This window comes from Salvelinus namaycush, chromosome 4 (assembly GCF_016432855.1).
Source record: "Salvelinus namaycush isolate Seneca chromosome 4, SaNama_1.0, whole genome shotgun sequence".
In the NCBI taxonomy this organism is placed as follows: domain Eukaryota; kingdom Metazoa; phylum Chordata; class Actinopteri; order Salmoniformes; family Salmonidae; genus Salvelinus; species Salvelinus namaycush.
In genome coordinates this window covers 12,783,359-12,805,303 of record NC_052310.1, presented here as the reverse complement: position 1 = coordinate 12,805,303, position 21,945 = coordinate 12,783,359, and the positions used below count along the sequence as shown (strand labels likewise).

Genomic DNA, 21,945 nt, shown 5'->3' with positions numbered 1-21,945 from the left:
CTTGATTATGCAGTTATTGATCCTGCTCTTCACAAGTCCTCACCTCTCAGCCCTAGATATGGAAACACTTCCCTAGTATAAAAATCAGGGTGTATACACTAGTGTAACACTGCTGTTACAGTCAAAAAGCAGCATGAGTCGTGTTCATTGAGCAGCTCCTGTGAGAGAATATAGCTACTCTTTGCTACTGCTGCCCCTCCCTTATTGTTGAGTATAGCGACCCCTACTGGGCGAGAGATACTTCAACCCCAGATGACAAGCTACGACTAGGGACTGCTGCATTTGAGAATTATGCACCGAGCATTTTCTCTGTTCAGTCTAGGATATAAAAACTGTCCATATAGCATTATTGCCATTTACTGGACTGGACATGATGGGTCAGAATCTGTGTGAATGGGGGCACACTTCAGGAAGATGGGTGGAGAATCAGACTTTAACCAAGCTGTGCCTGTGGGACATGATAAAACAAAACAGCCACATTTTTTAAAACTTCTCAGCCTAACATTTCCTTTCAAAGTTCTTTAAAAAAAGCAAAAATACTTTTTAAAATCAATGACCGTTACTTTACAACAACTGGAAATGAAGGTCTTTATTTGAACATTTCTTACAAGTTACAAAAGACAAAAATAAAATTATATTTAAAAAAACCACCTGTATAGTCCCAAGCCAATTTTACAAATAGTCTGAAAAGCCTTTACAAAATATATTACACAGATTGCTAAATCAGTAAATCGGGACAAACAAATAAATAATGAGATTTACAACTGGGCACTTTTAGATTATCGATAAAAGGTTAATGGTCAAAGCCTGATTTCTGTGGCTGAAGGGACCAGTGCAAGATATCCTTAACTTACTTGAGCAGTAATTCCCTTTAAAAAACAAACTAAATCAACATTTTAATAACTGCAGCATATACATCTTTCAAAGCATTTGACATTAGTAGACTTAAAATGACATACTATTGACAAAATGTATACTATTGACAAAATGTACACGTTCACATTATTCGTAAGAGAACATGTTAAAACCTGGTTTAACCATGTGCGAGAAGGGGCTCAACACGCAATAATCCAGTTTGGTCTCAGAATACGTATAGCTCATGTCTAAATAGACTGAGAAAAATGTACTTGAAACATTTTTCAACCAGTAGTAAAGCACTGATTGTCATCCAATAAATTTTTGCATAATATACCTCCAGTCATCTGCAGAACATTCAAATGTAGGCAGGGTGGTCTGCTCTGTGCCATCAGTTGATACTGGGCTGACCGTGCACTCTGATACGGTAGAGGCAGGTGTACTCCGTGTGTCCCCAGTTGGACAGCACCCGAACCTCAATGGTCTGATAGGCTTTATCGTTCTCCTCCTGTGGATAGATAGCAAAGGACACTCAGTTTACACTCAAGTAGCAAGACCTATAACTTGCCAAGTCACCATCTCTAATAGTGCTAGAGATAAATGCCATGTGGACAGTGTCGGGAAAGCTACTCTGAAATCATAGTTTACCAAACTACCAATTACTTAAGATGCTAAAGCAAGCTAAATATACTGTAGTTGACTTAACTAAAGCTACTTTGAAACAGTAGTTCACTACATCCAAGCTACTTTGTGATATGATAATCTATCTAAATCTGAAATGTCATAGACGAACAATTGCAAGAACAGATCACTCTGGAATCAGATTTTAACACAATGTGTAATTGAGCCTATTAAACACAAAAATGTGTTTTCAAGTGAGAATTAGGAAGGTCTGATAGCGAAAAAGGACATTCTTGCATATTTCTTTTTGCAAAAACAGTGTGTAGTTCCAATAGTTAGTTACTTTTTTGCTGTGTAGCAGTATAACTAACTCCTGAAAAAAAACACCAAGATTTGAATTAAGTTCATCTACCACCAAGCTACTGCAAAATGTAGTTAAACAACATGTAGTTCACTACTCCCGAACACTGCATGTGGACTACTTACATAACATCTACATCTGACCAATCAAGCCCGTTGAGGCAGTGTTGAAGTGTACTTACGGTGACGGGATAAGTCTGTAGCGCGTCCCCATCCTCCTGGTAGGTATAGCTGCCAAGTAGCTTACCCTCCTCCTGGTATTCATCATCCAGACCCTGGAAACCGACGACACAGTTAGAAAACAGCAGAGAGCCACAGCAGTAAGTGTGTCAATCAGTACTGCTTCACCAGAGCACATTCACAGTAAACGTGACTGACTTGAGCATCTACTAGGTGTTCTTCTGAATGGCTTGTAAAGACAGTAATAACCAACATGTGAAATGTTAAATTGGGTAAGCAGTGTGGCTTACATAGACGTTAAACTGGCGCGGGGCGCTGTCGATGTTGCCTGTTGGCGACAGGTCTTTGGGGATGTGCTCCAATGAGAAGGCAGAGGGCACGATCCTCATGGAAAGACGCATCACCAGGTAACCATGGGAACCCTGAAACGCCCAGCAGTTCCCTGGATGGACGTCAGGCTGCAGTAGAAGAGAGAGAGAGAGCATTGATCAGACCAGTGGATGAATGGGTTGGCTAGGCAGTATCAGGAACTAAAACTCTCCCAATATAATCCATTAATGTAATAAAAATCACCAAGCCATCAAAACAAAGACTAGTCTCGTGTGGTGACTTGAGTCGTACCTGTATGACCACGCGAGGAGACTGTGAGAAGTACCAGAGTGGGAGGCCGAACAGACTCATCAGTGCCGTCTTTGTCTCATACGTCTCAGAGCAGCGAGTGCCCAGGATGTTGCCACCTGCACACACGTAGCCATGATGTCACTTTCACGACCGTACACAAATGTCAGCCATCCTCACAACGAGGGCATAGCTGAAGCCAGTCACAGCAGAAACAGTGTACTGTACAAAGCCAAAACAGATCATTCTAAATAATAGGCAGTAGACAAACAGTCAACGTAGGTCTCCATACCCCGCCACCACAACAGCTGTGAAACTTTACCTCCAGACTCCAGAGCGTAATCCACCAGGCCAGTCCGATCCTGGGAGTAGAGTTTCAGAGCATTCTTCACCATCAGCTGCACATGCTGGAGGAGCAAGAGGGGAACAGAGCTGTTGGGTGAGGAACTGGAATAATGCAGACAGACAAGAAATAAGTCATTTAGAACACCAAAACACTGAATCTAATTTAAAACAATATTAAAAAAGTATATATGGCCTCCCGAGTGGCGCAGCGGTCTAAGGCACTGCAACGCAGTGTTGCGGCGTCTCTTCCGGCCGTGACCTAGGCTGTGTCACAACCGGCTGTGACCGGGAGTCCGATTGGGCGGCGCTCAATTTGCCCAGCATCGTCCGGGTTAGGGGAGGGTTTGGCTGGGGGAGGCTTTACTTGGCTCATCGCACTCTAGTGACTCCTTGTGGCAGGCCGGGCACCTGCAAGCTGACATCGGTTGTCAGTTGAACGGTGTTTCTTCCGACACATTGGTGCGACTGGCTTCCGGGTTAAGCGAGCGGGTGTTAAAAAGCGCAGCTTGGCGGGTCGGGGGACGCATGACTCGACCTTCGCCTCTCCCGAGCCCGTTGGGGAGTTGCAGCGATGAGACAAGACCGCAACTGGATATCACAAAATTGTGGAGAAAAGGGGGATAAAACTACAAAAACTAATTATTCAACCAACAAAAACGACAAATGTATTTTCTTCACAAAATCGCCAAAATCAAACAACCTACCTCCTCGGACATCCCGGCCCCAACAGTGTGCATCACGGTCTGAGAGACAGTCTCAGTGCTGAGCATTTCCTGCCTGGCCCTGCTCTCCTCAAGCTGCAGGCTCACGTTCTGCAGGATGCTGAGCTCCAGGGAGGCCAGAGAGGCCTGCAGGTCGGCCCCGCTCACATAACGCTCAGAAAGCCACTGCAGTAGCGACTCAGGGAGTTCCTTCTCCCCGGGTTCGGAATCTCCGGCCTGCTCACTGCCATAGAACAGGATCCGCAGTTCCCGCCTCACCTGGGGAGACACCTGCTCAGACACCTGTCACAACCACAGAGGTCAAGGGTCAACAGAGCGGATTTATATAAAAGATCTTCAGGAAAAAATATTATACTGAGATTCAGTCAGATATAATATTGAGTGTCTATACAGGACCAGCTATTCAAAGGAATGGAAGAGGCCATCTGGAAAGGCACATACTGGAGCAATGCATGTATAGAACAGAGAGAGAGAGCGCAAGCAACTCACCATGTCATGGAGTTTGTCCAAGCGGTCACCCATGCCCTGGCATCCCATCACCCCCTGCAGGTCCTGCCTAATGCTCCCCAGTGCCGCCTCCAGCCGTTGCACCTCCGCCAGCAAGGCATCATGGGACTCACTGTCCACACCCACAATCGAAGGGCACACACAGGGAGCAATATTAAACACCACTCGTGATTTCATTCAACTATTACAATCCAAAGGCAAAGGGTTGTGTGCTGAACTCACGTGACTGGCGCAGGAACTGGTGTGGCACTGGCAGTCTCAACTTGCCTCCTCTGCACCTCCTGAAGACATCATCAACATAACATGGATATATGACAACAAATACATTTTATACAGGTTCTACAGTAAGGTCTGTACATTTATATAAAATATTTTACCTCTATTTAACCAGGCAAGTCGATTAAGAACAAATTCTAATTTACAGTGAGGGCAAAAGGCCTTCTGTGGGGACGGGGGCTATACATAGAACGTAGTATAGGATCTATGGATGTGTACCTCTGTCTTGGCAGCCAGTGTCTGCAGTAGAACCTCTAGTTGAGCAAGACGAGACTCTTGGCCCTGCTGCTGCACCACAACCTGCTCCTGCACAACACAGGAAGAGATTAATGAGCATCACATCCTGCTCCTGCACAACACAGGAAGAGATTAATGAGCATCACATCCTGCTCCTGCACAACACAGGAAGAGATTAATGAGCAGAGGTAAAAAAATAAAAAAATAAAGTATATATATATATATTTTTTTAATGTTACCCAAGTAAGCGGACCAAATTATATACTCATTTACTTTTCATTACAAGCACAATTACTATCTGCTCCCTGAAATGGACCCCTGACTATCCAACCTGGAGAATCACCTCTTCCCTCTGCAGTGCTGCATCCTTCTCCAGCTCTCTCCTCAGTAGGGTGAGTCTCTCCTCCAGCAGGCCAGACACCCACAGCCCCATGCCGTCCCTGTCCGTCTGGGTGTCCAGCTGCTCTCGTAGAGAATGGTAGAGACCCAGCACTTCTCCGTGCTGCTGCTCCTGCCTCTGGCCCCTTCCCTCCACCTTCTCCCACAGTTGGGCCAGCCTCTGCTCCAACTGGGCCAGGTGCTCGGAGTCCACAGACACGGCCACACTGCCTGGCTGTTCACATACAGGGGAGGGGGATAGGGGTCAGGTCAGCTATACAGAGTATCAGGCCTTATCCATAGAATTGGAAGGTCTTAAGGAAGCTGACAATTATATAATGGTTGATTGAATACGTGCATCAACACCCCTCCTACCTGTGAGACAGCTGGTGGTAGTGGTGGTGGAGTCATGGTGGACTGCCCGTCTTTGGTCTGGACTTGGGCAGAGGTGAAACTGAGGGGGTAGGCCGTCCTCCACTCAGTGACGTTAACGGCAGGAAATATAGACAGCAGGCTGGACGGACCCCAGTGCCACAGAGCTGGGAGAACATCGAGAACGGAGGATTTAGGAGACGGAAGAGGTCACAGTGGGTGATTGTTCAGTACTATGGATAAGCAGCATGAGAGCTTTGGGATGGACACCGAGAGCGGTGCTACTCACCCAGTAGGATGAGGAATGGGAGCAAAATCAACAGGAGTTTGAGGAGCTTGGCAGGGTAACTACGACAACAGAAAAACACTTGTTAGTGTGATCACATATTATGGAGCTCCATCCACTACCACATACAGGTCACTGCCAAAATAATGGAAACACTTGAGTACATTTTATGTTGGCGTTTCCTTTAGTTGGGCAGTTACCGGTTCCTTGAGTATTACTCTCAGGCCCAAGAGACTCACCGTGTCAAGACGAAGATGTTGAGCAGAGAGAGAAGGGTAACCAGATGGTACCATCCAGTCCCAAGCCACCAGAAGACCCCCGTCGCTGCCTTGCCTGTACACACAAAGACAGACAGGGAGCAGATTAGTGAGCGTTCTTCAGGAGGCGGGAGGGGTAGACGAGGCACGTAAACACAGCACTAAGGATTAGAGAATCAAGTACATTCACCAGATGAGGTAAGAGGCAAGGACATAAATGCAGTGCAACAGGTTACGGGGTTAGTTAGTACAGACAGAGGCGATAAAGAAGGCTGAGCAAAAGTGTTCTCTGTCAGCGTAGATGCACAGTACAGCAGAGAGGAGCCTTTTTCAAGGAGAGCACAGCTTTAGCAAATCGCACCACTCCAATCAAACTCCTGTACAGTGTGACAAATCGCTCCCATTCTTGGCACCAACTTTAAAATGCCCACAGAGACGGAAGCAGCAGGCAGAGGGGGGATCACTTCTGCAGACAGTCTCTGCAGTTTCCTAGCCTAACGCATAGAGCAGTGAATTAGAAATGACGAAACGCAAAGGAAATGAGACAGGTAAGAATGTTAAACGGCAGTTAGTCATCTTAAATGGGAAAAGGTTAGAGAGATAGATATACTCCAAGCCACCATTCTAATGGGTTTCACGTTAGGTAGGCAGACACACAAACTAGCCATGGGGAGACTAGGACTAGGAGGTATCATGCAGGGGTGTATCTGGAGGCTGGTTACACACGGCAAAATTATGACCTGGGGACCTAACTGCCAACCAGGGAACCGACAGCATCCTCCTCATCACGGCCCAGACAGCTGAGCCTGCCTCCTGCCCAACCCACAACACACTTGAGCCTGGGGACCAAAACATAACTTCATCTACTTACATACAACAGTAAAATAAGGACTAAATGTAGAACTCGTTTCAAGTATATCAGGATAGGCCAGAGTTTGCTGGATTAATAGGTAACCTGTGTAAACAGCAGCGAGCCACAGTGCTCCCAACACGTGGTGTGACCGGGAGGCCCATGTGGTGTAGGTTGCGTGTGTCTCTGCGTGCTGCTTCCGTTTGCAGTCATCACCTATTAGCATCAGCAGGGTGGATGAGCAGCAAAGGCAGAAATTAAACATGAAAATAAAAATGTTTTGAGAGAGAGGCAGGCTAAAAAGGCAGGTAGCCTAGCAGTTAAGAGCTCATGGCCAGTAACCAAAAGGTTGATGGTTCGAATCCCCGAGCCGGCAAAGGTTGAAAAATCTGCCGTTCTTCCCTTGAGCAAGACAGTTAACCTCCCAACAACAACAACTATTCCCCGGCGCCGAAGACGTCGATTAAGGCAGCACCTCTCTGATTGAATGCATTCAGTTGTGCGACTGACATATCCTCTACCAAGAGTACACTAACAAAAAGTAGGTGGCAGGTGTGTGTCGTCACAAAGGTTACATAGGCTTACATGACAAATCACACCAACTCACATTCTTCTATTATTCACAGAAAACACATCGCCTTGTAGTACATAGTCAAGGGTTCATGCACAAACAAAGATATCGGTGTGGAGGTCAGTTACTCACACAGAGAGCCAATCAGATTCATGCGCTTCCCGTCAGTCCCCAACTCCTTCACATGCATGCTTCCGCAGTAGCTGGAGAGAGCTGCAACCAATAAGAAAGAAAATCAGATAAAAACTAGCACAGCTACATATCGGTCGAGCATCCCTCTTTCCCTTTCTTCACCTGAACGCAGGCCGAGAGAGCGAATTTGCATGTCACCAGGGCAATAGCCAAAGCGAAGGTAGCCCATTTGTTTGGGAGATAGAGGGTGAAATCTGTGGGGTAAAAGTGCCATACAAACACCCGAATAGGAAGGTGGAGTGATGTTAAAAGGAGTGAGAAAGCTGTAGGCAGGAAAAGCTGTGTTAGTGTCAGCCTCTGTCCCCCTGTTGAGAAAGATAGAGGACAGTCAGAAGCAGGTGACGAGGAGTTTTAGGTTAGTCAGTCAGCAGTGAGAGCCACCATGGTCATTCACACAGCCACTGCAACCTCCAGTGTCAGTGCAGATTCAGTACAGTGCAAGAGATTGCAAGCAGGGGTATTCATAACATCAAGTTTCAACCAGTGACAACTAAGTACAGTCCCATGCAAATCATGCAACACCTGACTTGTGGATGCCCAACCCCGATGAATAATCTTTCAGCCTTTAAAAAAGCAAAGTGGAATACCTCCATTAACACATTTCCTGCCCCCACTGCCCATCTTCAGCAGAGCAGCCTGTATGAGCCCAGTCACTACAGACACTGTGGAAGCAGCTGCCCTCCTGCTATGTTGCAGACTGGTGTCTAATACTGACCACAGCCCACCGAAAGAGACAGAGGATATTAAAAAAGGGAATAATCCGGCCTCCCGAGTGGCACAGCGGTCTAAGGCACTGCATTGCGGTGTTACTACAGCCTGGGGTTCGATCCCAGGCTGTGTCATTACCGGCCGTGACCGGGAGTCTCATTGAGCGGCGCACAATTGACCTAGCGTCGTCCAGGTTAGGGGAGGGTTTCGCCTGTGGGGGATTTCTTTGGCACTCTAGCGACTCCTTGTGGCGGGCCGGGTGCCTGCAGGCTGACTACAGTCGTCAGTTGAACGGTGTTTCCTCCAACACGTTGGTGCGGCTGGCTTCCAGGTTAAGCGAGCGGGTGTTAAGAAGCACGGTTTGGCGGGTCATGTTTTCGGAGGACGCATGACTCGACCGTCGCCTCTCCCGAGCCCGTTGGGGAGTTGCAGCGACGAGACAAGATCGTAATCACGAAATTGGGGAGAAAAAGGGGGCCAATAATCCAGATTGTATGATTATGTTGCACTTTAGCAAAGCATTGTCAGATTTCCTGACAGCCTATGCAAATCATGTGGTGGTAGCCTATCTCAGCACTACGCCGCTGTTAAGAATGCAGGAAAAAGTTGAGACCCACCTAAAACATTGAATTATCCGCTATCCGCATTATTTATGACACAAAAGTGGGACGCTGCAAGGCAGATATGAGAGAGAGTGAAAGGCAATGCTGGCGCTGTAAAGACAGCAAGAAGCAGAGCCGGCGCAGAAGCTGATACCTTCTCCATTCTTGTGTGTCCTCATCAGTACACTCTTTAAGAGCAGTGAGAAGACGTATGCCACAGAGGCTGCTGCCCTCCTGCTCACACGCACACAGGTGTCTGAGACGGACACCAGCAGACCTGAATCAAATCGATTCAACTTTATTGAAAATGCACAAAATCACAATGAATGTCAAATGTAAGAAAATGAAAATTGACATACTTGTGCATCAGCAATGACAACAAAAAAAAAAAACACTGTGGATGATATGCCTTCAAATGGAATTGGAAGGAAAAACACTCCCAGATACAACACATGCAGTACTGAGCGCATACATATTATTGTACTTGGCTCTCACCCGTTTTGTGCTTGCGGCTCTTGTCCCTGGCGTAGACCATGGAGGGAGGGGACGTAGAGGGGGCTGTCAGGGCCTGGTAGCTGGTGGCAGAGCAGGCACCAGTGGAGGACGAGGAGTAGGTGCTTAGAGCCTCATGTCTGTCCGAGGGGATAGGGAAGTCCTTACAGAAGCTACCGTTCACCATGGAGGTCTGGGTCTGTACAGAGTTAATGTCTCCGTTGGTCCCACACATACTGTGGTCCACCGTCATGGTCCGCTCTGTAACGCACAGACAGATTTGATAATGAAACACAAAATTGGCCCTTTTAAAAGGAATCCATTCAAGACACTGATGTCTCAAGCATGACAAGTAATTGTGATCGATAAGGTCGTAAAAAAAAAAGAAAAGAAAAAAGACCTTTATCTTCAGAAGCTTCATCCAAACCCCAGAAGCTGCCGACCAGCGTGCGCTCCTGGATGCACGACTTGTCCAGCATGGAGGCGTCACTGGCGGTCACGCTGCTGTTGTGCTGCTGGGAGCCATGCTGGCTCTTACGGGGCGTGGTGCAGAGCAGAGACTGGGAGCAGGAGACAGAGTGCTGCTGAGACCTCCTGCTCTTCAATCCCCTGGGAGAGGAAGAAGTGAACAGTCAGATTAGACAACAGTCACACACAGGCCCAAATCCATAGAAGGAACCCCAGGGCAGCAGCAGCATCACTTACTTGGACTCTCTGCGACTGGCTCCTCCTGCGCTGAAGGAAGCACCATGGTACACGTTGTGGTTCAGATTAGAGTCTAGGCTGTCGTCGCCATAGAGACCAGTGATAGTGTGCAGACGCAGGCTCCGCCGAGACATCCTGGGAGACTCGAAAACACTGGAGTGATCCTGTGCTCCTTCTCAAAGCCCAGGGCTGTTGTTAAGAAGCTAGAGCTGGGAAAACAAGGACGAAAAGACAGGAATGCATTTAGATGAACATTCATATAATAAACATTTCATTTTCTAAGCAACAGTGAATCATTTGATTGGCAACATCAATGATTCTAATTCTAAAATCATACGTCACGCAAAAATACCAAAATAGATCCTAGTATTTAACTTCCTCTTCCTCTAGCATGCAGACAAAGCATGGAAGGCGCAATTGTTCCCCAATGGCAGCAAACATCTTAACGTAATGGCACTGTCACCCTCTGCTAGTAGTGCAAAGCTTAAGCTGAGGCTGCGGTTGTTCTATTCCCCTGTCACCACACAGGGCTGGTTTGACAGGAAATGAGCACTGATGCTCCCCCATCACAGTAAAGAACACAGGAAGAGAAATGAGGCCACATGTTGGGGCCTTCTCTAGACATGGTGATATTACAGCAAGAGTTGGGGACCTACATCTACTGGCAGCTGCTATAGACACACTTCTCCCATATTCCTTGCCCAGAGTTGGCCCAGATTTCAACAGAGATGAGTTATGCTCAACATAGCCCTGCCAAGAAAAAGAAAAAAAAGAAAACTGTTGTTGCCATCTCTCAAGGAACAATCTCTGGCATTCATATTGTTCGCCTTTGAAACCGTTTCTAAATCTGTACACGCGACTGATAAGAAGAAACGATCATTGGGCTAACTGAAGTCCCAGTTGGGAATAGCACAACGGTAGTACAACGTAACGGTAACTTTCCATATAACAATGCATGACAGGCTATTACAGCCTGAAACCTAATCTCTATAATAAAACACACACACAGAGCAAACAGGAGTAACCCTGCCTGCTGTCTAAAAATAGGCAAGCGCACAGACAAAGAACATAATGAAAGAGGATGATACATACAGATCCCCCCCACATCACCCAGCTCTCCAGAGTCCACCTCTCGTCACCGTCGCTCATCCCAGGGAAAAGCAGACAAACATCACAGACACTCACGCGAGACAGGGGCGATCAGGCAACTTAACACTACTTAATACTGTATGTAGCCAATGCTTCGTGTTTACTTCCTGTTGCCAGCGATAGACAAGCCTATTAGAGATTAAACTCCCCCCTCCCTTATCCTCTCCTCCTGTCTCTACAAAACAATTACACCAATCTATGAATTATGCACTTTGACATGAGTGATGTCAGTCCTTAGGTACAAAAAAAGAATCGTGAAAAAAAACACAAAAAAGTTACATATTGGGATGTTCTTTTTTATGATATATTGTATTGCAATATTATTTTTGCACTAGTAGTCTGTACCTGCACCAAAACACCCCAAAAATGTTTTCCTCCATAACTTTTTCAAAAATAGAGAGCCAATTTGTTTAACACTTATTTCCATGACTGATCAAAACTCATTTTCATGGCTGTCTCTTGTTGCTCTGCAGCAGACATGGTGAGCAATATGTTTGGAACATGATCGTATCGCAATACATATCGTATCGACACCTAAGTATCATATCTTGAGGTCCCTGACAATTCCCAGTGTCCACATCAGTGTCCCAGAGCTTATCTAATATGATCTCATAAACGAAAGGAGAAACTCTCCAGGGCCCTTGCCCATGTAAAAAACCCAACAAATCACCCTGCTCTCCGGTTATTTCCCTCCATGTCTTTCTATTCATGCCCTAAATTAAGCTGACAGGATTACAGAGGGCCTTGGCAGAGCCAATTATGTGCTTTCCGCTGCTTTGTCTGTTGCCCCTCCTGCCCCCTGCTAGGGGCACTCTATGCCCCTCCGTGGGACAGCAGTGAGTACTCAGCAGTCTCACCCAAATCCCCAGTCTGGGGTCTGGGCCAGGGGAGCCAGGCCCAGGACAGCTGCAGTGAGACCAGGCTGATGGGTACAGCAGTCCCTCTTCCTCTCGTACTCAGGGAAAAAAGTACAAGACATGTTTGTCACGGTTCTTACCCATCAGCTCCTGCACACACACCAAGTTGGTTATAGTTCAGACTAGAGGTTCTCAGCTCCAAAAAGTTGCACGCGGACAGACCCCAGGACAATCAGACCCGGACGGACCCGACAACAACAAGACCTAGACCCGATCCGTACCCTAATGGACCAGTGACAAAAAAAAAAAAAAAAAATGCTCTCTGTTTAACGAATAGGTCTTTATATGTTGGCTAGGCCTTCTATAAGTCAATTCATAGGCTATGCAGAGCAGTGGTCAGGTCCATTCGGCTGTAGTTACATAGACCCAATGACAAACAAACATGACCAGACCCTGAGGGAAAAGTTTGAAATTTGGACCTGGACCCGTGAACACCTCTGAAACAGACATTCAATCATGACATATGACGGTTACTTGATTCCAAAACATAGTGAGTATGTTTACATGCACACTAATAATAATTTGATATTAAACTGATTATGGCAGTAGTCATGCTTATTTCGATTATAACCTTAATAAGCAGAGTTAAGTTTACATAACTCTGCTTATTAAGGTTATAATCGAAATAAGCAGTTTAAATCGGAGTTCCAGCGTTGGCGCAAGCGTCCCTCTTCTCCGCGAGGGAAGGGAGTTCAGAAAAACTGAAATTATGCAATTTAGAAATAGTTTTCACGTATAGGCTTCCAAAAATTACATGGTGGCTGTGGTATAACGTTTCTTTTGATTGGCAATTTCCTTAAACCAAACTATTATATTTCTGATGATTCACAATATTGATTGTGTGCATGTAACAGTACAAGACAGAATAACTCAATGCCATTCTCGTTGCCTGACACACTGAATTCTTCCGTTGCTCTATCATTCGCTACATACTTCAGTCTGCCATAATTTAAAATTGTTTGTGGTGACAAGCAGGATTGTACAAAACAAAGTAATCAGCGATTGGACCAGTATCTCTAACCAGTATCAAAAGGCAATGACATTTTCAAAACGTTGCTTTACCCACGTGTGTTCTGGCCCAACCCATCAGTTTCTGGACCCAATCAGACGGTTCGAATGGGTTTGCGTTCTATAAGGGTCAGGGGGGCGGAGTCAAATTGCGGTGAAGAAACAAACGAGCGTGGTGTGGCGTTCCGCCGGAGCAATGAGTCTGGGTAACCAGGCAACCATTCTTGGTCTATCACAAATTTTAGGGTTAATCGATGGTCCAACTCCCGAAAATGCTAAATAGATCTTTAGGGCCGATACCAGTATCACGATACTTCTTAGGCAAGGAAACAAAACACGAAGCAGATTTAACTTATTTACGAAAGCAGCCCTCATGTTGGAAAGAAACATGTCACATTTATTTTCCAAGCTTTAGCGCACAATATTTTACATACAGCAGTTTTTTTAAATGACCGAAGAGTTTACCTCATCTCACCACACAGATCTACATTTATTTCCAAAAACATGTCTATAATGAAGTATGCCCAACTGTTGTCTGAGAAGCTCTTAAAAGCATATGAGGAGGTTGTATCAGGTCTTACTCTTCACATAAAAAAAAGACCAATAAAGAATGAGAAATACAATTACAGAATTCACGATTTAGAAAGAAAACGCAGATTAAATAGAGATGTAGACACCCTTCAACAGTTGAACACTTTGAAGCTTGAATTATAGCTAGATTACAAAATGGGAAGTCTCCTGGTGATGATGGATTCCTAGTGAAATTTTACAGACACTTTTATCCCAAATCACTAAAGCCTGTTACATATGCTAACAGCAGCTCTAGAGAAAAATGTACTTACCCAATCACTGTTTGGCTACAATCACCCAATTTAAAAAAGATAGATAAGGATGGATTGTCATTGCAGAACCTTCCGCTCAGTTTAATTTTTGAATGTGGATTATAAATTAATTGCTAAGGTATTGGCTTTTCGCATAGAAATAGTACACTGAACAAAAATAAAACACGTAGTGTTGGTCCCATGTTTAATGATCTGAAATAAAATACATTTTTACACAAAGCTTATTTCGCTCAAATTTGTTTACATCCCTGTTAGTGAGCATTTCTCCTTTGCCAATATAATCTATCCATCTGACAGGTGTGGTATATCAAGAAGCTGATTAAACAGCATGATAATTACACAGGTGCACCTTGTGCTAGGGACAATAAAAGGCCACTAAAATGTGTAATTTTGTCACAACACAATGCCACAGATGTCTCAAGTTGAGGGAGCGTGCAATTGGCATGCTGACTGCAGGAATGTCCACCAGAGCTGTTGCCAGAGAATTGAATGTTCATTTCTCTACCATAAGCCGCCTCACGACCACAGACCATGTGTAACCACGCCAGCCCAGAACCTCCACAACCAGCTTCTTCACCTGCGGGTATCGTCTGAGACCAGCCACACAGACAGCTGGTGAAACTGGGTTCGCGCAACCAAATAATTTCTGCACAAACTGTCAGAAACAGTCTCAGGGAAGCTAACCTGCGTGCTCTTCATCCTCACCAGGGTCTTGACCCGACTATAGTTCGACGTTGTAACTGACTTCGGTGGGCAAATACTCACCTTCAAATGGCCACTGGCATGCTGGAGAAGTATGTTCTTCACAGATTAATTCCAGTTTCAACTGTACCTGGCAGATAGCATGTAAGGAGTCATGTGGGTGAGCGGTTTGCTGATTTAAATGTTGTGAACAGAGTGCCCCATGGTGGGGTTATGGAATGGGCAGGCATAAGCTACTGACAACGAACACAATTGCATTTTATCGATGGCAATTTTACTGCACAAAGATACCGTGACGAGATCCTGTGTGTCACGTTCTGACCTTAGTTCCTTTGTTTTGTCTTTTGTTTTAGTTGGTCAGGGCGTGAGTTGGGTGGGTAATCTATGTTTTCTATTTCTGTGTTGGTTTTCTGTGTTTGGTCTGATATGGTTCTCAATCAGAGGCAGCTGTCATTCATTGTCCCCAATTGGGAACCATATTTAGGTAGCCTGTTTTCTGTTGGGTTTTGTGGGTGGTTGTTTTCAGTCTTTGTGTGTCTGCACCAGATAGAACTGTTTCGGTTTTCACTTTGTTGTTTTTGTATTTTGAGTTGTTCACTTTCATTAAATAAGATGAACAATTACCACGCTGCGCATTGGTCCTCCGATCCTTCAAACTTCTCCTCCTTAGACGAGGAGGAAGACGACAGCCGTTACACTGAGGCCCATTGTCGTATCATTTATCTGCTGCCATCACCTCATGTTTCAGCATAATGCACAGCTCCATTTCGCAAGGATCTGTACAGAATTCCTGGAAGCTGAAAATGTCCCAGTTTTTCCATGGCATGCATACTCACCCATTGAGCATATTTGGGACGCTCTGGATCGACATGTACGACAGCGTGTTCCAGTTCCCGTCAATATCCAGCAACTTCGCACAGCCATTGAAGAGGAGTGGTACAACATTCCACAGGCACAGCCTGATCAACTCTATGTGAAGGAGATGCATGAGGAAAATGGTGGTCACACCAGATTCTGACTGGTTTCCTGATCCACACCCCTACCTTTAAGGTATATGTGACCAGCAGATGCATATCTGTATTCCCAGTCATATGAAATCCATAGATTAGGGCCCAATGAATTTATTTCATTTGACTGATTTCCTGAAATGAACTCAGTAAAATCATTGAAATTGTAGCATGTTGCATTAATGTTTGTTCAGTGTAATAAAAAAAACTTGATTCACTTAGATCAAACAGGGATAATAAGGAGTAGGATTTCTTCTTACCAGGAACTTGAACTTTCCAAAAGTGGCAGTATCATTGTATGCTGAAAAAGTATTCGAGAGTGGAATGGGCATATTTGAGGGCAGTCTTTAAAAAAAACACACACGTTCGGTCTGGTATTTATTTCCTGGATTGAGCTATTGTATAAATCCCCCAAAGCAGGTAGAAGTACAAATGGACTAATCTCAGCTCCATTTAAGTTAAGAGGAACAAGACAGGGATGCCCTCTGTCCAGTTATTTATTTTCTTTAGCCACGGAACTCCTAGCATCAATAAATCAGAACCCATTGCTCAATCCTGGGAATAGAGATTGGTGGATAACAACATGTGATATCATTGTATGCAGATTACATTTTACTGTATTTATCTGAACCAGAACATTATGTCATAATTTCTTTTGTAACTGTTGGACACGTATGGTACTGTGTCAGGATTCAAAGTAAATTGGGAGAAAATTAGAAAGTGGGAATAATTTCAGTTGACTTTTCAAACATGGAAAGTAGATTTCAGTGGAAATGGACAAAGGCACATGCCATGGGTGTTTTGATACCAAGCAATTTGGAGGAGGCCTATAAAATCAACTACTCTCCTTTACTAGATAAGATTCAATCCGATGTTCAGAGATGGAGAACTCTTCCCATTTCTATGTTAGGTAGGGTGAACATATCACAACGGTTGATGCATTTAGTCCAAGCCTTACCAGTTTCAGTTCCATCCAACTTCTGTAAGAAAATAAATGGCCTACTCTCCAATTTTATTTGGAATGGTAAGAACAAGAGCCAAATTTAATGTTTTACACTTACATTAAAGCTGGAGGTCTTGGACTGCCTCCTATGAAAATGTATTACTGGGCCACACAACTGTCTTCACTTAAACAATGGGCAGCACACTATCCTTGTGCTTGGAGGAGTATTGAAGCCATAAATGTAATGCCATATAAATAAATAAATATTTATATATATTTATTTCACTATTTTGGGTTGGTCCAAGGCTTTACAGAAAAAAGACAACCCAATGATTTTCATTCAAATTCGGGAAAACGTACATAAATTCATGAAACGGAATAAATCCATAGCGCCAGGCATTCCTTTTTGGAACAACCCAACATTATCTCCAGCATTTAAAGACAAATACCTTTAAGTCCTGTTCCCAAAGTGGCATCATACATTTTGAGCATATGTATTATAATGGCTCTCTTTCATTAAATAAATTACAAGAAAATGTGGGTATGTAAGAGCAATTTCTTAAAAAATTCTTACAACTAAATAAAATCTTGAAAAAAATACAAAAAGAAGCTGCAATGCCAAAGTTGACTGCAAAGTTACAGTGCATTCGTAAAGTATTCAGACCCCTTGGCTTTTTCCACATTTTGTTACGTTACAGCCTTATTCTAAAATGGATTGAATTGGTCCCACCCCCCTCAATCTACATACAATACCCCATAATGACAAAGCAAAAACAGGTTTAGACATTTTTGCAAATGTATAAAAAATGTAAGGGAAATATATTTACATACTTATTTACATAAGTATTCTGACCCTTTACTCAGTAATTTGTTGAAGCACCTTTGATTACAGCCATGAGTCTTCTTGGGTATGACGCTACACACTTGGCACACCTGTATTTGGGGAGTTTCTCCTATTCTTCTCTGCAGATCCTCACGCTCTGTCAGGTTGGATGGGGAGCATCGCTGCAGCCATTTTCAGGTCTCTCCAGAGATGTTAGATCGAGTTCAAGTCCAGGTTCTCGCTAGACCACTCAAGGACATACAGAGACTGGTCCCGAAGCCACTCCTGCGTTGTCTCGGCTGTGTTCTTAGGGTCATTGCCCTGTTAGAAGGTGAACCTTCACCCCAGTCTGAGGTCCTGAGTGCTCTGCAGCAGGTTTTCATGAAGGATCTCTCTGTACTTTGCTCCGTTCATTTTTGCCTCAATCCCAACTAGTCTCTCAGTCCCTGCCGCTGAAAAACATCCCCACAGCATGATGCTACCACCACCATGCTTCCCCGTAGGGATGGTGCCAGGTTTCCTCAAGACGTGACGCTTGGCATTCAGGCCAAGGACTTCAATTTTGGTTTCATCAGACCAGAGAATCTTGTTTCTCATGGTCTGAGAGTCTCTGGTCTGAGAGTCCTTTAAGTGGAGCTTCCGAGTGGCGCAGCGGTGTAAGGCACTGCATCTCAGTGCTAGAGGCATCATTACAGACCCTGGTTCGATCCTTGGTTGTATCACAACCGGCCGTGATCGGGAGTCCCATAGGGCGGCACACAATTGGCCCAGCATCGTCCAGTTTAGGGGAGGGTTTGGCCTTCATTGTAAAATATGAATTTGTTCTTAACTGACTTGTCTAGTTAGTTAAAGGTTAAAACTCCAAGCGGGCTGTCATGTGCCTTTTACTGAGGAGTGGCTTCCGTCTGGCCACTCAACCATAAAAACCTGATTGGTGGAGTGCTGCAGAGATGTTTGTCCTTCTGGAAGGTTCTCCCATCTCCACAGACGAACTCTGGAGCTCTGTCAGAGTGACCATTGGGTTCTTGATCACCTCCCTAACCAAGGCCCTTCTCCCCCAATTGCTCAGTTTGACCAGGCAGCCAGCTCTAGGAAGAGTCTTGGTGGTTCCAAACTTATTCCATTTAAGAATTATGGAGGCCACTGTGTTCTTGGGGACCTTCAATGCTGCAGAAATGTTTTGGTACCCTTCCCCAAGCCTGTGCACAATCCTGTCTCCAAGCTCTACGGACAATTCCGTCAACCTCATGACTTGGTTTTTGCTGTTCCATGCACTGTCAACTGTGGGACCTTATATAGACAGGTGTGTGCCTTTCCAAATCATGTCCAATCAATTGAATTTACCACAGGTGGACTCCAATCAAGTTGTAGAAACATCTCAAGGATGATCAATGGAAACATGACACACCTGAGCTCAATTTCGAGTCTCATAGCAAAGGGTCTGAATACCTATAAAAAATAAAATAAAAACATTTACATAAATTTGCAAAAATGTATAACCTGTTTCCACTTTGTTATTATGGGGTGTTGTGTGCAGATTGAGTAAAACAAATATTTTCATCAATTTTAGAATAAGGCTTTAACGTAACAAAATGTGAAAAAGGGAAGGTGTCTCTATACTTTCCGAATGCACTGTAAATCATTTCAAATTCCTTATATTAAGCAAATGTGCACAATTTTCTTGTTTTATTTACAGATAGTCACGGGCACACTCCAACACTCAGACATAATTTACAGATAAAGCATGCGTTTAGTGAGTCTGCCAGATCAGAGGAGGTAGGGATGTTCTCTTGATAAGTGTGTGAATTGGACCATTTTCTTTTTGGATGTCAAGGAAAATGTATAGAGTAAAAAGTAAATTATTTTCTTTAGGAATGTAGTGAAGTAAAAGTAAAAATTGTCAAAAATATAAATAGTAATGTAAAGTACAGATACCCCAAAAAACTACTTTCAAATCATTTTTACTTAAGTACTTTACACCACTGCTGCAAAGTAGGCTTACCTGGCAGAAGTATATCATGAGTAAGTATATAATTTGTATCTATTACTTGTAATTTGCTAACTTTGCCATAAAATGAGCAGCAGCTGTACAGAAAGAACCATTGCTAGACCGGCAAAGACAGCACATTCAGCACTCACTAGACTCGCAATTAAAAGGGCCAGATGCACAATTAGAAGGGGATTATACAAAAAAAAGTCACATTTTCTTCCAGACCTAAAAAAAAAAAAAGACTTACGGGATTTAACCATTGACTTGGACACAAAACATCCAATTGCATTGTTTCTATGAACAATTGTACATTTGAGAGTGATTTATAAAAAATGAATGTTAACCTTAAAATAAAACTGAGAAAACAATTTACGGAAAAAAAAATCAGATTGTTTTGGGCCCCCCTTAGAGCTGTTTTTTAACCATTATTTTAGCAGATATATTGACAGAACAGTGCACTATTTTCACTTGTACACCAAGGAATGGGGGAAGAGTTGCAGGGGATAAAAGAGAAGAATGTGCCTATTTGAAAGCTAGAAAAAAATAAAAAAATTGTACCTCCCGACATGTTTCATTTAAAAAAAAGTAGCGCTCATGCTAGGAAAGGTTGGAGACCGCTGGCCTAAAACTACCCAATCAAAATATTATCTATCCCTCAGGATTAAAAGTGGCCACAAGAACTGTTAAAATTCCAGTCATTAAAAATCTTAATTCCAAAATGTCTAACCCCCAACAAAGTGTGAGAAATAGCTACTAGTGTTGCTTGTTCTTTCCTCCAGAATTTGCAACTCATGTAGCTACACACAACCATCTTTGGTAAATTGTGAAGGGAGAATGTCAAATGTCACTTCAGTAGCCTTTTCAAACTTGAACCAATCAGCGAGGGAGTTCGATTAAGCTGAACCGCGGTGCACCAGTCTATGGGCAAAAGTGGAGCATCTCCCTTCTCAAATCGAAATCAAATGTGACTTGTCACATGCTTCATAAACAACAGGTGTAGGCTAACAGTGAAATCCTTACTAACATGTTATTTTTCAAAAATGTAGAGTGAAAGAAAATAGTGACAAGGAATAAATACACAGTGAATAACTAAAAACAGTGAGTGATGAACAGTAAATAATGAACAGTAATCTGCGAGCTCGGCCATGTTGTCAAGGCTGAATGGTGCATCATAAAGAAACATACACCTCTTTTCCATATAACATATTTTTGAATTCCAGACTAGTCTTAATTTGGGGAGACAGTTAAATCGTTTATATGAAAATAAACTCATTACTCCACGTTCTTAGCCTACATCACTTTTGTTTTGAGCCGACATCAACGTCGACCAGAGCAGGGCACCTGCGTCCAGTTCGCGTAAACGTTTGCTATGTTGTAGAATGGTTAGTACTGAACGACACGTTTCACCAAAACGTCGTTGTACGTTTTTAAAGTGACTACGTTTGCTCTCGTTTTGTGGGTGTGGCTTGAAGCAATGCGTTGCCATAAAAGGGAAGTGGCCATGCTGCCAGGGTTTACCAACCCAACCCCTTCCAGTGTTTCAACTGGTCGTTAAGTACAGCACCGTTTCCGTTCAATTGAACTATCCAGAAAGAAAAAATTACTGAACGCCGCCCTGGCCCACACCCGGAAGGCAGCCCGGTTCAAAAACGAATGCAATCAATTTTCACCCGATACAATCTCCTACACCGTGGCACCCCGGACATATAATCGAATTCCCTCAATCAGCGCAATGTTCAAGGGAGGCTGAGAGCCTCACGCCCAATGGTAATTTGCCGTGGGCGGAATCCCGCGAAAAATGAACTGTCAAACAACAATATCGCTACTTGCACACCCATCTTCTGCACATCTATCACTCCAGTGTTTAATTGCTATATTGTAATTATTTCGCCACTATGGCCTATTTATTGCCGTACCTCCCTTATCCTACCTCATTTGCACACACTGTATATAGACTATTGTATTAATGACTGTATGTTTGTTTATTCCATGTGTAACTCTGTTGTTTGTGTCGCACTGCTTTGCTATATCTTTGCCAGGTCGCAGTTGTAAATGAGAACTTGTTCTCAACTAGCCTAACGTTACCTGGTTAATGAAGGTGAACATAAAAATTTAAAAAAGACTGGATGTTTCCACTTACCTGGCTGGGCTGATGAGACAGGTGATGCGCAGTGATTTCTCAGAACAGTAGCATTACAAAGATGCGTGGCAGGCTCTCAAAATAAAACTAATCTCTGAATCCTTACAAACCAAAGTAACGTTTCATTTACACGTGAGTCTCAGTATAACCATGAAAAATTAATTAAAAATATCTCACAAGAGTAAGGTTATCGACATTTCTCTAATCTCTACTATTTCGCGGACCTCGGTGACTGACCAACATATATTCTTCTGATGTTTTATGGAGGCGGTAAATAAACTTCACTGGTG

At 43.9% G+C, this 21,945-nt stretch overlaps 1 protein-coding gene and 1 pseudogene across 7 annotated transcripts; one reads left to right on the top strand and one right to left on the bottom strand.

The window, feature by feature from the left end:
- Window positions 1-574: 574 nt before the first annotated feature.
- On the bottom strand, window positions 575-12,580 carry LOC120046166 (SUN domain-containing protein 1-like). Of its 7 annotated transcripts, none has more exons than XM_038991177.1 (22): window positions 12,281-12,580; window positions 10,791-10,884; window positions 10,135-10,343; window positions 9,830-10,038; window positions 9,433-9,690; window positions 9,092-9,214; window positions 7,568-7,648; window positions 6,970-7,080; window positions 6,755-6,853; window positions 5,997-6,090; window positions 5,761-5,819; window positions 5,475-5,638; window positions 5,053-5,334; window positions 4,704-4,790; window positions 4,431-4,489; window positions 4,191-4,320; window positions 3,684-3,983; window positions 2,957-3,041; window positions 2,638-2,753; window positions 2,307-2,474; window positions 2,019-2,111; window positions 575-1,363 (listed from the first exon to the last, which is right to left on the bottom strand). In XM_038991177.1, the coding sequence occupies exons 3-22, from the start codon at window positions 10,266-10,268 to the stop codon at window positions 1,247-1,249; spliced, it is 2,769 nt and encodes a 922-aa protein (XP_038847105.1). In that variant the 5' UTR covers window positions 10,269-10,343; window positions 10,791-10,884; window positions 12,281-12,580; the 3' UTR covers window positions 575-1,246. The 7 variants fall into 7 exon arrangements, with proteins under 7 accessions (XP_038847105.1, XP_038847104.1, XP_038847102.1 ...); XM_038991176.1 differs by lacking the exon at window positions 12,281-12,580 and adding an exon at window positions 11,227-11,331; XM_038991174.1 differs by lacking the exon at window positions 10,791-10,884.
- Window positions 12,534-21,945, top strand: part of LOC120045367 — a 24,629-nt pseudogene continuing 15,217 nt past the window's right edge.

What these genes read in the sequence shown, in the direction of transcription:
- LOC120046166 (XM_038991177.1), bottom strand. Translation starts at nt 10,268, where the DNA reads ATGTCTCGGCGGAGCCTGCGTCTGCACACTATCACTGGTCTCTATGGC. An exon ending in CCAGTTCCTGCGCCAGTCAC is followed by an intron (nt 4,321 to 4,430) that starts GTGAGTTCAGCA and finishes GGGTGTGGACAG; the next exon opens with TGAGTCCCATGATGCCTTGC. An exon ending in CTCCTCGCGTGGTCATACAG is followed by an intron (nt 2,475 to 2,637) that starts GTACGACTCAAG and finishes CTTCTACTGCAG; the next exon opens with CCTGACGTCCATCCAGGGAA.